A 15,006-nucleotide genomic window follows, 5' to 3' on the forward strand; every position below is an offset into this window, starting at 1 on the left:
CTTACTTCCAACCTTAGATGAATGGCGAAAGCATAAGGGATCAGAGAGAGAAGACTGTTGCTTTGCAAGAGAGAGGCAACACCTTCTTGGAACCCTTTGCAAGTTATATTATTGCTCTTCTTATTTATTTGCACAGTTCCACATTGATCCTGCTGTTTTTACCTATTGGTAAAGAATGAGCTGAATTAATAGAGGGGTGAAACTCTGCTGGAGAGTACATGCTCCAATAATTAGTTTTAAAAATGGATTACCTGTTTTACTTCTGCTATGCATGTGTTGTATTTATACCTAAGTTGGCTTTTTATTGTGCTTCAAGAATTCCCGAGTGTCTTGCAAGTAACTTGAGAAGGAAACAAGATGGGATTGTGCTCTGTAAATCCTTTAAAATATAGGAAAGCATCTTGAAAAGTTGTCTTTTAGAGTATATTTTGTGCTTAATTTTACTTTTGAAATTCATATTGGTCCTCTGGAAGATGCGTGAGGACTGATAGTTCAAACAGCAAAATTCTGCTTTGGTGGTAATTACATGTTTTTTGAAGGTGCTATGAGCATTTTGTAAAAAGTAAAATGTGGATTTTGCATCAAGGTGTTTATATGCTAACATTACATGGAAATGACTGTCAGTGGGGCAAGAAGACAAAGTGGAAGAAGGACAGGTGCTGTCACCTGTTAATTTGGGTCAGGCTTCCCTAGGCTTGTTCTGTTAAATGCTTCTCTCTCTCTGAAGTAATGAATTTACAGGTGGGATGATAGTAAGAGGTATAGCAAGCTGAGCCTGGAGGTGTTTTCACTTTTTGAGCCAAAAGGGGTGATAAGAGTATCAACGCTGGTACTAAGAATAACGGACCTGAAGGAAAGGAGTTACTGAACCTTAGAGATGAACCAAAGAAATCTAATCTGAAATTAGGATGGAGAGCTTTTTGGAGTTTTCCGAGTCAACTCAACAGCTCTTAATTAATGAAGTCTGACATATGCTTATTTCAATATTGTCATCTATAACAGCAAACTCCAAATGGAAGTGAGAAACTGAACACAACTTAGCAAGTTGCTGTGGTGTCTGAGTTGTATATGTTCTTTTGGCTACGTGGATATGTTGCAGAAGAGGTTACAACAACTTAAACTGGAAATGCTCAAAGCCCTAATGAAAAGTTTGATATTTGAAACGTGGAGGAAGATTATGCTCTGGGCACATGCCAAAAAAAGAGGAGGAGGAGCTGACACGACCTTAGCTAGATTTGAGCTTTCGTTGGCTGAGAAGTAATAAGCTGGGAGAAGACCTGAGAAAAAAGTGCATCTCTGGTAATAGGAAATTGTATGGCTTAGACCTTCTGCAGGTACTCCTCGGTGTGCTGTCCCATTCCCTGGCATGCATGTCATGAAAGCGGCTGAGAGCTCTCAAGAGACACAGTGCCAAGAGACAAGAGATGGCATGTAAAGAAAATATGGGTGTTCAGCTCTCACCTGCTCCAGGCTTCTTCCTTGGCATTCCCTCATAAGCCCATTGCCCCTCTCTGTTCCAGCCTCACAGAGCCCTGTCCTGTGCACATGCACTCCAAGCCCACCCCCCCGATCCACCCCCAAAATGCCTGGACAAATGGCTTTCAAACCCTTTGTTTAGTAAAAGGTGGCTAAACAAGTCAACATGATCACCAGCATAAATTCAATGTATAGGTCTTTGTCTCTGCTGGGAAGTTTGGGAGTCCGGTTGAAAACGAATTGACAGAAGTAGCATTGATGGTAAGAGATCCTGCAAGAACTAAAGCAAAACCTCAGGACATGCAAATAAACATCCATTTCTTGGTATTCCTATACACTTACTTGCTGCTGCTTGTGAGCAGCTTGGTGCAGCTAAGAAATCTGATCTCATTTCTCAGGTCCTGATTGCTTTTCACCCTCCTAGGAAGGGATACGGAGCCATTGGCTTGCCTCCTTCATTTAGGCCACCGTTCTGTAGTATTTCATCTCATCATACAGCTAATTAAATATGCAAGCACTTACTATAAATTATGTCCTATCAGTGGGAAAATTCTGTTGCAGATAAGTCTCCAAATTTGCTGCTGTAAATCTTGAATGGCTCATTGACACGTGGTTAAAACACAGCCATAAATCTCTTTGTGAGACATGCAGGGAGGAAGGAAACACACGGGAGTTTTTCATGACAGCAGTTACAAGGAAAAGGCTCAGAGCTCCTTGCTGCTGCCAATCCGACCCCATCGGTGTCTGAAATGATTAACGGATTCCTGTTTTTGTACCACAGCTGGAAAGTGATAAAAAGAAACAATCAAGACGCTTTTACCTTGATTCCTGTCACTGAGAAATACAAACACCCATAAAAGCCTTCAAATGTTTTCACTTGAGTTCAAGTCAAACATTGCAAAGTTTGTGGTTCCCACCCCCCACTTTTTGATGTGAAGTATGATGTCATCAAACTGTTTGCATCTTTAACTTAAACCTAGGTGTATAGCTAACATATACTAGCTTTGAAATATGTTTAGATGCTGCTAAAAATCTGTCTGGGTGCAAAAATTGCCATTGTTTTAGAGAAATCTACACTAAAATATTTTCTCATATTTTTGTTTTGTAAAATGCAGACAAAAAGGAGAAGGTGCATGGAGATACACTGCAGGAAGGATATATGGAGCTGCCGCTGTCTCTTTGCTAATTCGGGTCTGATTCTAAATTAGTTAACCCAGTATTGCTGAACATGGTGGTCCTGTCCTTCTCCCACTCTACTTCTGGGGATTCCTGTACATCAGCCCAGAGGCTCACCTTGATGGGGTGATTTAGCTTGCTAATAGCCAGAAACCAAATCCAATAAAAATCAGGGGGAAAAAGATGTTTTGTGCCTTTGGGGACCTAAACTAAATCCCCTGGATGCCAAGTGAGGGCCAGAGGCGGTACAAGGAGGGGGCAGCGGTTCCAGGTGGGGGCTGCCAGCCCCCAGACCTGCTGGGCTGCAGGTGAGACCCTGCTCTTGGGAACCAGAGGGAACTGAACCCCATGGGAGTTTAAGCACTTGGTGGTGTTGAGCAAAATGCGCCTCCATCATGTAAAGAACAACGGTGCAAAGCCATGAGCTGGAGGCAGCCGGGAAGCAGTGGATTTTGTGAGCGTGTTTGGAAGAGAAAGCCGGCGTGTTTGGGAACTACAAGTGGGAGGCTGTTCCCTGCCTGTAGTGCAGGCATGCAGCTATATGAAAGGAGGCATTAATCGGGAGTGCGGCTGCAGCACCAGTTCAGGAAAGCCATTCGGTGCTCGCTTACGTCCCTTCCATTCCATCAAAGCTTGAGCACTTCGCTGAATAAAGGCATATGGGACCAATAAAGCAGATTTAAGGAGATGGAGTCCAGGTGGCAAAAGGGTATAATGGGAAGTGACTTATGGGAAAATGTTGCATTCAAAACTCTTCTGTTGGTTTAGGTGACCCTGTAAATCCAGGCCCTGCTTTTAGTCAATGGGACTACTCATGAGAGCTAAATTGCTTATGTTGCAGGATTGAGCCTACTGAAAGGAAGACTTTTCAAGGAGGTCCAAATAAATGTTGTAACTCATGCTTATAGTGCTCTTGTTTTTTAGCACTAACCCAGTTGTGAACACAGCCAACCAATTTGCTATAATTTGTATATTTAGTTGGCATGTGTTTACAGAGGGGAGATCTGGATTTATTTTAAAGAACTACTTTGCCCCTGGTTTCCGTATCCTTACCTTAATCCCCCTCCACAAAAGAAGCTCAAACAAAACCTACAAAACCTCCCTCCCCCCACTTAACTGAAAACTTGAAAGCAAACCCTGCACAGTGTACCTTTCATATGCACATAGGTACCTTGCAGCAAAATGAGAAACAGCAGAAGAGCTTCGCAATAACCATGACTGAGTGGGCAAGGAAAAAACAAAAAGCCTTCAGTAAAATACTGCTTTGTTAGATCTTAATAACGGAAAAAGTCCCCCTAGAAATAAATCCTCAACATGATTCTCATATGAAAGAGAATCCTTCCACGTTGAAACCAAATGTTCAAAAGCTCTGTGCTTTGTTTTATTAATGCCCATAATTTATTCTTCTTAGAAAACACCCCTTGCAGGCTGCCAGAGCACTCAGTGTGGTGTACATCATAATAAAAACAACTTAGAAGGCAAAAACTTTAGAACAGAAACAAAACTCTGAAAGCTTTAGTGAATAAAACCATGCAGGGGGGTCTGGAAAAAAGGACACAGATGTTGTGAGGAATCAAAAGCAGAAGATAAATTATAAGCAGGAATATAAACCAAGCTTTGTGAACAAACTGGAGTTGTTTTAGAAGTCTCAAATAGTCATATGTAAAATTCAAGTCAGAGATCATTTGGGTAGCCCCAAAACCTTCACTGCACAACAGCTCCACTCTGCAGCATCCAAAACCAAACAGGCCAGTTTGCTCTCAGTTTTTTCCCCAGAATTGAGTGCATTTCGATGCAGGAACAGCCGTCACCTTGATTGCTACCTGCTCAGTCTCGCACTCAGAAGGTCCTAATCCACGTTGTAGTTGGGCTTGTAGCTTCCTTTCACACTGGATTTTCTATGGGCTTCACTCAAAATGCTTGGAAATCAATACAAGGATAAGTTGTTCATTCACTTGAAATATCCTTTATACACCAATCGTAGGCGATAAGAAGTAAGAAATTATTATTATTTTTTTCTTCCCAAAAAATCAACCGATTTCCCCAACCCCCAAAAGATTGAAATGTTTATGTTCTCTCCAGATTATAACTTTCTTTTCAGGAAGGGATCCAGGCACTATAGTAATGGTGGCCAATTTGCTGGTCTTGAAGTCTTGAATTACAAACGCTGCATGAACAACCCAAGTCATGCCACGGCTGTTGGACCAACAGCTTCTTGTTGGCACAGCAGCTGGTGGGTGGTCAAAATTCCTCACCATGCTCCAGAGGCTGGTCTTATTGTATGACCTGCAAATCCATCTGTGTGTCCAAATCCTGTCGTGCAGTGGGACCACTTGGAAGTCATCACCCCTTCCTCTGTAAGACTTTTCTGGAGTTTCCCGACTTCTCAGTTCTGTAGCATGTTGGCTATATTTGTGGCTGTGTTTGTTGGCTACCCTCACCTATGGATCGGTGTTATCTGGTCCATTGCTCTTTGGTGAAAAGGGTACAGTTTGTGGGGAGTTTGTAGCTGTGCTATTGGGTCATCAATTTTTTAAATTTTATGTACATCTCCCTTATTCCTAGTGAAATATCTCTTTTCAAACCTTTACAGCCAGCTTTCAACATTCGATTTTCTGTAGCAGATAAGAACAGCCTTGAAATTTGTGGTGTTCCCTTTTGGGGCATATGCATGTCAAATTTCTTGAAGGATTTTATTAACCTGGTCCCTAGTTACAATTTGTGAATTACTGTTTCACTTAAGAAATTTGCACATCTTGTTCAGAATGTGGAATTTGGCATAATTTGTACATATTGTACAAGATCAGGAACTTCAAAATGAGGTAGAGCTGTATCTGTGTTAAATTATAGAGGTGTTGTTTGGGATAGGACATAGGGATTGGTTTAGGGCAAGAAAACCAGTAGGAGAAGAGAAGGATAGGAGGTATAGAAAGCAATGTTTTAGTGATGTGGAAAGTAGATAAAGGAGTTGCGGTGTCAGCCCTCAAGCCAAGGAGCAGGATCTTGTGTGATGCTGGTAATACACTGCTTTCCCCTCTGGCCCTTTTCTGGCCTTATCCAGGATCTGGAGCGCGATGTGTGATGTCCCAAGTGATAAAGCTTTAAGCTATCTCAGGAAGTTCGTGCTCTCTCAGTGGAAACCTTCAGCCCATGCAGAGCCTTTTCATGCTGGTCAGGGAGAACTGAACTTTAGTTAAGATCTTTACGATTCTTCATGTATCCACGCTTGGTCTCCCTGCACACGTTTACCCACAACTCCAGTTTATGGCCATTTCTCTTCCATCCCAAGCTCCCTGTGGCAGATACTCTCAAGGAGGTGGATCCTGCTGGTGCAGGTTTGTAAAGCTCTGCTATCTTATAGCTGCTCATAGCCTGGTGTACTGTGGTTAGCAGAGCCTCAGGAGAGGAGGAGGATTAATTTTTTGACAGGGACTCTTTAGAAGTTCTGGATCTGATGACTTTTCAAAGTGAAGATACATTTTTGCATAAACTCAGGATAAAGGATACCATAACATCCCCCCGTCAAAGTCTATTGGAAATAAAACATTTCATGGCAGGAAAAATGTTGTTGAACAGGAGAAGTGGTAAACCTCTGGAGTTTGAACAAAACTGTATCCAGCCCAAATACTGTAAACTAAGTTAAGAAAAGGAAAATATGTCAAAGCAAAGCCATAGATACAAGACCACATCATCCATTCAGATTGCAGAAGGGGTAACTCCAGCCATGCCTAGAAGGTAGCCGGACAAAGTATGTTTTTTCCATTAGCTCAGCTCGTGCAATTATGCTTGTACAGAATTACATATTTCTGCACAGTTCCGGCCACAGAAGAAGTTTCTTCATGCTCAGACCTGTTTGCAGGAGGTGAAACTGAGCCGGGACATTGGAGCTGCAGAGAAACTCCTAATGAAGCAAAACCGCATGAGGTTGTTCTTTGCAGGGGGTGGATGGTTGGATTAGGCGGTATATTAAGTAATCCCTCAGGATATTTTTCAACTGTAATTCACGCTCAATCATCAAATATGGAACAGATTAACAGGAGGAGGGGTTGTATATTTCTTGTAAGTCACAATCTTCTTTTATTCGTGACTATCTACAGCGCGATTTTTTTTGAAGCACTGTTTTTCACGGTTGATTTTAGTGCTGTACTACCCATGGCATATTTAACTTCCAGTATAATTTTTTGATGAATTTATTTGCAACAATGCTGTTTAAAAATGAATGCAGAAAATGAAGGGATTAAAAAGAGTAATGTTCAAAAGGTCTTTATTTCTAGCAGGCTGAGGCATCTGTAAACACAGCTTTTAAAAATGGGGTCTTAATGTTAGCTCCGGAAATCCATATATAGGTGCTCAATGTGTGGCCTGCTTTAAGTATATAGCTACTCCCTCTGATTGCACAAGATCAAGAGATATTCAGATTTTTGATTCTGATGAGGAGAACAGCTGCTTTAAAGCTGAGCCTGTATAATCTTTTCTCCTATGTGGCTGCAGAGGTTCAGTCTTACCCACTATCATCTTCTTAAAGTCTGAATATTGAAAAAGAAAGAATATTTTTTATTGTTTTCATTAACCTTCCAGTACAGCCTGGCCTGTGCTACATATGACAGCATGAAACTATGCCTCTCAGTATGTCGTCTTCTTGGTGCATTTGTTGTAAAATCAAATTCCTGAGTACTATTTTCTGAACCTCACATATCTGTTGTCATTTTGGTTTTCATTAGATTGGATGTTTTGCATGATCAAAGTAGGACCTTGATGGATTTTTAGTTCCTTATCCAAGACTTGCAATCCACTGTCTGTCCAGCTGAGCTGCTCCTTCAAATGGGAAGTAGCTGCCTGCCACACCTGGAAATTTCCTAAGGGCAGCAGTTATATTCCCGTGCATGTCCAGCCCTGACCTGATCTGAGCAGCTTGTGCCTCACTGCTGCCTAAAGCCAAGTCCAGAGAGCAGATCCAACAGCTCTGATCATAGCTCACCGGGGATACGCTGCAAGGAGAGGATGTTTGATAAAATGCAGTGATGGTCACCGTCTGTACAAGAGTGGTGGGGCACTGCACAAACCCCTTCTTAGGGGTCTACCACTTATGGGTAGAAATCCATTCCTAAAGCCTTCCTGTGCCTTTTGGGCCCTTAAAGACGGGCACTGGCTTCCACTTGCAGTGTTGCGTGCTCCTCTGACCGTGCCCTGCCCTGGGCCACTGCCCCCACTTGAACTGTGCTAGTTGGTGTACGTTAATTCTGATGAAACATTACCTAAAGCAAGAGCCACCACTCCCCATGACATCTAGAGACAACAGCGTCCGTTTTGCCAAATAGCCTGAGTTTGTTTATACAGAACGAGAGAGAGTTTACAAAAATTTATTTTAACTTAGTGTGACTCAAAGAAGTTGATAGCCATATGACTAAGAATGCTGTGGTGTTAAACAGGGGTAAATATCTGCCGAAATATTTTTAGATTGCAATGAATATATTGGAAAATACTAAATCATGCTAGTTCCTGCTAACCGTGCTGAAAGGACACTAAGTGGGGAAGCTCGTGCTTGTCTCCAAACACTGATAATACATAAACTCTGTGAATGCGGAGAAATTGTTGAGTTTGTTAGGTAAACATGTCTTTATTCAGCAGAGCACTTGTAACGATGAGTTTAAGCCCCTCTGCTCTAGAACGGATGTATTTTTCTGGGGCAACAAATAATTAGAAGTGATAAGCTGAAATAAAAAAAAAAATTGAAAAAAATCATATGAAAGTCAGATGGGGATCAAAGGATAAAAGTATTGTCAACGGCACTGCAGGCTGCACATTATCTTCTAAGGGAAGCAAGAGGCATCTTCTTTTAAATGGAATTCAAACACTATTAGGGAGCACAATGCTGGGAACAGCCTGCTATGAGGTGGGGACATCTTCTGTGAGTTTGCTAATTTGTTTCTTCTTCCGTACTTTTTTTGCTCCCCTGTGTTAAAATGCTAAGATATTTTGCTTCTAGACATTGCAGAATATTTATTTAAAAAAAAAAACAAACAAAACTTTTTTGTACTTTAGTGCATTTAGTACTTCTATAACTCTAACTGGATTTTTATCTAGAATTATTTGATCTGACATGCAAAAATACTGTCATCGTATTTTAAGATTTCTAAATCAAACACTTGAAATCTGTCCGCTTCTATGGTCTCTGTGCCATTATAACGTACTCCGTGCTGTCTTTCCAACAGCAGCCCTGTTTCATTTACAATACAGGACCCACCACCTATTCAGCAGCTCCTCAAAGCTTTGATTTTATCCTCCTTTTCAATGTTCGTTCTCTTGAAGGACTGATGGTGAGGGAAGGGGCTGTAGGGAGCGTGGAAGATGGACGGAGAGTCCATGGGGAGATTTCCTGGTGGGGTTTGATTTTGTCTGGGGGATGGGGCAGGATTTCTTTCAGGACAAGGAATCCCCTTCCTCAGCATGCACAAGCACACATTTTTTACAGGAGAGATGTGGGCTCTGCGTGCAGCTGTGCTGGGGGGCGGGGGTGTGTGTATGATGAACGGACGGACAGGACCCTACTCCTGGATCCTGTTGTGACTGTGAGCACCTTTTAAAACTCCTTTCCCTTGAAATAAACCTACAGTGTGACCCATGGTCGGTAAGGGGCTCAAAGACACACGGAGAAGATGATCTTCAGAGAGCTCAGCCGTTAAATGTGAGCAAGTAGCACACAGTGCTGAGCATACACAAAGATCTCAAAGATTTATAACTTGACCAAATCTGGCTGGAATTTGGTAGGGATGGATGAACGTATTCACTTAACAAAGGCCATTCTTCCCCAGCCCCCAAAATCCAATCTGTTGCTCTAGGGTATGTAAGCTTGAGATCTGTTTATAGAAAGGACAGAGAATTTTGTTTAACATCAGTATAGCAAAGTATACATCCTTTGTTTTAATCTCAAAAATGTTTGGCATATTTTGCCTTAAATTAAAAATAGATTAAAAATCCCCACTCTTTCCAGCACACAAATGGTCAGTGCAAATGCTAGTTTATCAGAGCAGTAAACTGCAAAAATCAAGATCTTACAAAGGTAAATGTTGGCTGACCTTAACGAGGCACACTGCTATTGACCTTCCCTGTAACCTAACAAAGAATCGCTCTGAGGGACCTTCCTTTGACCTGCCATAGCTGCAGCATTCGCTACGGTATCCCAGCATAAGGATGATAAACTCCGTCTTCACCCCCCCCCTCCAGCCTAGCTATAGCGATATTTGGATTTCATGTGTGCTATGTATTGACAGCTTCTATTTTATATCCAGTCAAGTAGGAAGCCTTCAAAATACTTAAAAACCACAGTTACCATAAATGAATCTATAATAAATAAATAAGACACTCCAATCCATTAAAAATCCAAAGGCTCTGTTGTTCTTATCTGGATGCATAAATTTAAACCTATATGCACTCTAGCAAAGGTGACCTGAGCTTGGAAGTGGCTCACAGGCTGGCTCAGGACACGGGATTGGAAGTTAGGGTGCTCTGGTTTTGTAGTTAAATTCCTAAAAGCAGATAAAAGCACTCCAGTTAGTAGATTCTGGTGAAGAACTTTGAAAAGTGAAGAAAATAATCCTATCCATTACTGAATAGCTCTATTAAATGATGAGAAAGAGCTTGGCACCACCTTGTTATCTGCACATGACCTCTCCTGAGGCATCTGTGGCCAAAAATAAAAAAGAAAAGAAAAAAAAGGACAGATTAAGCAAGCGCCGCAGACTGCTGCGTTTGAAAGCAGATCTTCAGGACAGGGCTTTCCATAGAGTCATTTGAGGCAAAGGTCACATGTGTGCATATAAAATCATTCCTGAAAGCAGCGCCTTTGTCCCCCAGCTATCTCCCAATGGAGCCATTGTCCCGACGGAGCAGCTGGCACCCTGACTTCAGCTGCACAGCATCGGGATCCCAGGCCCAGGGTGGCCAGGCAGTCCCCCCAGGAGCCGGCCCAGGGCCAAGGTAGCCCGTGACTTCCCCAGGCAAGTGCATCTGCCAGCAGCCACTGCTGGGGCCAGGACGAAGCAAAGTTTCCACGTCAAACTTCAGTCATGGAGAAAAAAGACCCACTGGTACGGTAGGAGCATCTTCCCTCCCCTTCCACCCTGTGTGTTCTTCTGGCTTGTTGAAGTAGTCTTAAATAAATATAATTACAAGTAAAGTCAGGTTATGAAGTAGCATGAATGTGTTTTTGCCAAGTGCAATTTGGATTGGGATTTGGCAAGTTGGAAGTCCTTTCAATGTGCATTCAGGGGTGATGTCGGAAGTGCTCTGATTCATAAGTGAAGTAGCAAGTGTTATTTAATGCACAGAGAAGAAAATGTATTGTAAAAATCATAGTAGATCTCTTATAGCTTGTTTTACCTTCTGAAGATGTCTTCTCTCTTAAACTTTTTAATATAAACTGTTTCATATAAATTGTTACCTTATAGCAATGTTAAAATTGGCATCAAGCACAGACACAAGCAAAGTATCTTGTGTTTTGCTTGTATTTACCTCCTACAATATTAATATTGGGCAAGTACATAATTATGAGTTTAAAACTCCCACATCGCTTGGCTTTTGATTTATATTAAAATTTTCAGTGTCTGGAGCTTCACTGGCAAAGTCTTGGGCTTAAAGGCAGTCTGTCTAAATAAGGTTCCTATTACAGGCACCTCTATCTAAGCCTTTTTCTCCAGAGGAAATATATGGATTTCTTTAATCAGGGCAGTAACATCTCAAGGGTCTGTAATTTTTTTCATAACTCCCTTGCCACAAATGTAAAGTGCTGATTAGAGAGGCAAGTTGATAAGGAGTTAATAAAACAGTGCATGCCTTGTAGTTCTCCTCCGTATGGTTGGACTCATAATGGTTTTGATTACTCTGATTTTGAAGTATTAATCATTGGGTCCATCTTTTGAGTCTCTTTTGCTTCTGATTTGCTTAGATTTTAATTGTGATTTGCTTCTAATTGCTACTGATCTATGCAAGCTTCCTGCCAGCATGCGTCAGTGGTGTGCAGGCTGCTCCTTATTGCTATCACATCTGTGATGGTAACGCTGAGCTCTGCAAGTCAAAGCAGGGCACTGACTTGTCGGATTCAAAAATAGAGCATTTCTGTTGCAAAGCAGGTGTTGCTCCCTTTGTCTGAAACACTGCGTTACCAGAGCGGTGTCGAGGCTCTGTCTGCAGCTTGAGCCAGCACTACATGAGTGCCAGTCTTCCGCACTGGACATGCGGTGGGGTGGTGGGAGTGGGCTGGGGCTGGCAGAGAGCACTGGCTGTGCCTGGTGGGTAGGGAGAGGTTAGCAGGGGGCTGCATGTCCCTAAAAGACAGAAGAGGCTGACTCTGCCCCTAACAGTGCCTGCCCACAGGTGACCTGCTGAACTGTTCAGGGACGGCTACGAATATTTTTAGATTAAGAAAGAGCTCCTCATGAAGTCCAAGGCTGTAGAAATACTTCCTCCTAGCAGGCCTGTGTAGGATGTTCAGAAAACAAAACAGTGCTCCATTTGTGTAGCAATATTTATTCTACAAAATCTTGCCTTATTTCAGAGGATGTAATATGATGGTTAAACTATGAGTTTAAAATCACTGCAGCGGGGAGGTTTCCAATTATTCATCAAGGATGCCAGCTGAATTTGAATGTCAGATAGCTAAAGATATGTTAGCATCACTCTTGAAAGCTGTAGCTGTTAATAACAGCGCTCACATAGCAGCCTTCATCGAAGGACGCCAAATGTAATCCTTTGACATTAGTTGAACTGGAAGTGGAGGTAATGAATATTTCTCAGAGACAAATGAAAGGTGGTAGCATGACACTGCTCCTGGCAGCGCTGGGGCTAGCACCACCTTGTCCGAATTCCCATGCACTATTGTAAGTGCTCGTTTATGGCGCTTCACTAAATTAATGGGTCACTTATGAAAATGGAGCAGAACCTGTTATTGCTGACATGCCAGTAACACAAACTGGTTTTCATGTGCTTGCAAATCTGGAGGCATCCTTGACCTCCGCACTTTGCTGGACAGGGGCTTTTGAGACTCCCAGCGCTGCTCTCCCCATGCTGCCCGCACCAGCCCAGCTGGGATGCACCCTCCCTTGGGCTCTTCACCGGGTGGAATGACGACTATGTTTGCAGGGTGTTAGACCAAATGATCTCACAGGCTTTCTTTGTCTCAAAATCCATGAAACTGCACTCCATGCACTTGGAGTAAAGAAGAACAGGGTCACTGTCACTTCAGTACACAAAGACATGTAAATATAGAAATAAAAACATATGGACTCTATCAGCATTGGATAAATATTTTGCTGTTGTGTGCTGTTTAAATTCCATGGGAAAGATTCACGATAAATGGTCTTTTGTCCTAGCAGGCTTCATATTTCAAAGTACTGAAGTGAAGAATTGCTTAGAAGTTCCAGTTGCTAGTGCTGTACATGAAAAATTGGATGAAAAGAGATTAAAAATACAAAATAGTAGCAGGTATGCTCAGCTCCTGTCTTCTCACCCTGAGCCAGACAGAGTTTTTCTCCTATTGCAAATGGGCCTTCCTTACATCTGTGACTTGAAGATAAATTGTGTCTTCAGATAACTCCTCTTCTAATAAAATTCTTGTCCAGCCACTCTCTTTTCATTTCTGTGGGAGACTTCATGCCCTCTTTCCACTCTTTTTATTGTGAAGTACCTCAAAATTTTAATCTATAAGCTTTCCCCTTTGTTTATCTAATTTCATAATATCTTATAGAGATTTTTAATAGGAAGCTGTGGTGGGCTGACGTTACCTGGCTGCCAGAGCCGCTCTCTCACTCCCCCTCCTTAACAGGGAGAAAATATGATGGAAAAGCTCATGGACTGAGATAAAAACAGGGAGATCACTTACCAGTTAGCATCATGGGCAAAACAGACTCGACTTGGGGAAAATTAATTCAATTTATTGCGAATTAAAATAGATTTAGATAGTGAGAAGCAAAGACAAAAATTAATACAGCACCTTTCTTTCCCCTTTTCCCAGGCTCACCTTCAGTCCTTCATTCCTGATTCCTCCGCCTCCTCCCCACTACCCCAGGCAGCATGGGGGGTTGTGATCAGTCCATAACAGCCTCTGCTGCTCCTTCCTCCTCACACGTCTCCCTGCCCCACTGTGTGCTCTTTCCACGGGCTGCAGTCCTTCAGGATAAACCCACTTCACCGAGGTATTTTCCATGGGCTGACAGAGAATCTCTGCTCCGGCGCCTGGAGCACCTCCTCCCCTCCTTCTTCATGACCATGGTGTTCTGCAGGGCTGTTCTCACACTTCTTCCCTCACTCCTCACTACCTGCACAGAGTTTTTTCCCCTTTCTTCAATGTGTTTTACCAGAGGTGCCACCATCTTGGCTGAGGGGCTCAGCCGTGCCCTGCGGTGTGGCCGCTGGAGCCGGCTGGAACCGGCTGTGTCTGGCACGGGGCAGCCCCGGCCTCTCCTCACAGAGGCCGCCTGCAGCCCCCACTGCCAGCACCTGGACACGGACACCCAATACAGAAGCCTTAAATCTTGACCTCATATCTACAAAAATAATGCACAATTTTACATGTTGCTGGACTCTCACCTTCTGATCTTCTGTTTCCATGTATTTTTTGGCTATTTAAATATTTTAACCTGGAAGCCTTCTAGTTTTGGAAGGCATCTCTGGCTTTGCTATCACTCATCTCTTCATTGGCTTTTTCTTTTTTTTTTTTTGTTTTGAGGAGTTCTTGGGAACTCATCCTTGAACATAACCTTATTTTTTCCTCTCATGTTGTCTGGTGTAGAAACCTGCACATCATTTGTGGAACATGGCCAGAGTTGTTCCTGCTGTTCTTCTCCTGAAACCCTCCCTCCCACGGCAGCTGCCTCCCATCCCCATTACTGCAGTTTCCCATTTTATTCTCTTCACAGCTCTTTATTTTTTGCTGCTTGTTATTAAATAGCATGTTCAGCTGAGGTCCTTCCTCTCATCCCTGTGGTGCTCAAAGAACTTGGGATATATGAACTGTCCCGGGTAACACCACTTTGTTCCTACAGGCTTTTTGATCTAATGCCAAATTTCAAGCTTCTGGCTTTGATTGGCATGTGTCAAAATGCAGGTAGCTGTAAGGACACGGCAGGGTGCGCTTCCTAGGCTGTCGGGCCACGCGTGCACTTAGCTGGGACTAACCCATGAGGAGATGTTCCCAGACAGGTCCATACGCTTGTGTTTACAAACAAACCATCCCACCAGGTCATTCTTTTGCCAGACATGGATAATTTGCAAGGGGGAAACATGTGGACCTGAAGAAAGGATGATTTTACTGCTCTGTCCGTGCTGTAGCAAAAGTTGTTAGAGTCAGTGCAGGCAGGA

At 42.8% G+C, this 15,006-nt stretch overlaps 1 protein-coding gene across 1 annotated transcript in view; it reads left to right on the forward strand.

Annotated features, from left to right (window-relative positions):
• Positions 1-10,643: 10,643 nt before the first annotated feature.
• ENPP2 (ectonucleotide pyrophosphatase/phosphodiesterase 2) overlaps positions 10,644-15,006 on the forward strand; it is a 72,561-nt gene continuing 68,198 nt past the window's right edge. Inside the window, exon 1 of the mRNA XM_075141245.1 lies at positions 10,644-10,739. Within this exon, the coding sequence (XP_074997346.1) occupies positions 10,719-10,739 (21 nt within the window). The 5' untranslated portion in view covers positions 10,644-10,718. The remainder of the gene's footprint in view (positions 10,740-15,006) is intronic.

This window comes from Calonectris borealis, chromosome 2 (genome assembly GCF_964195595.1).
Source record: "Calonectris borealis chromosome 2, bCalBor7.hap1.2, whole genome shotgun sequence".
In the NCBI taxonomy this organism is placed as follows: Eukaryota; Metazoa; Chordata; class Aves; order Procellariiformes; family Procellariidae; genus Calonectris; species Calonectris borealis.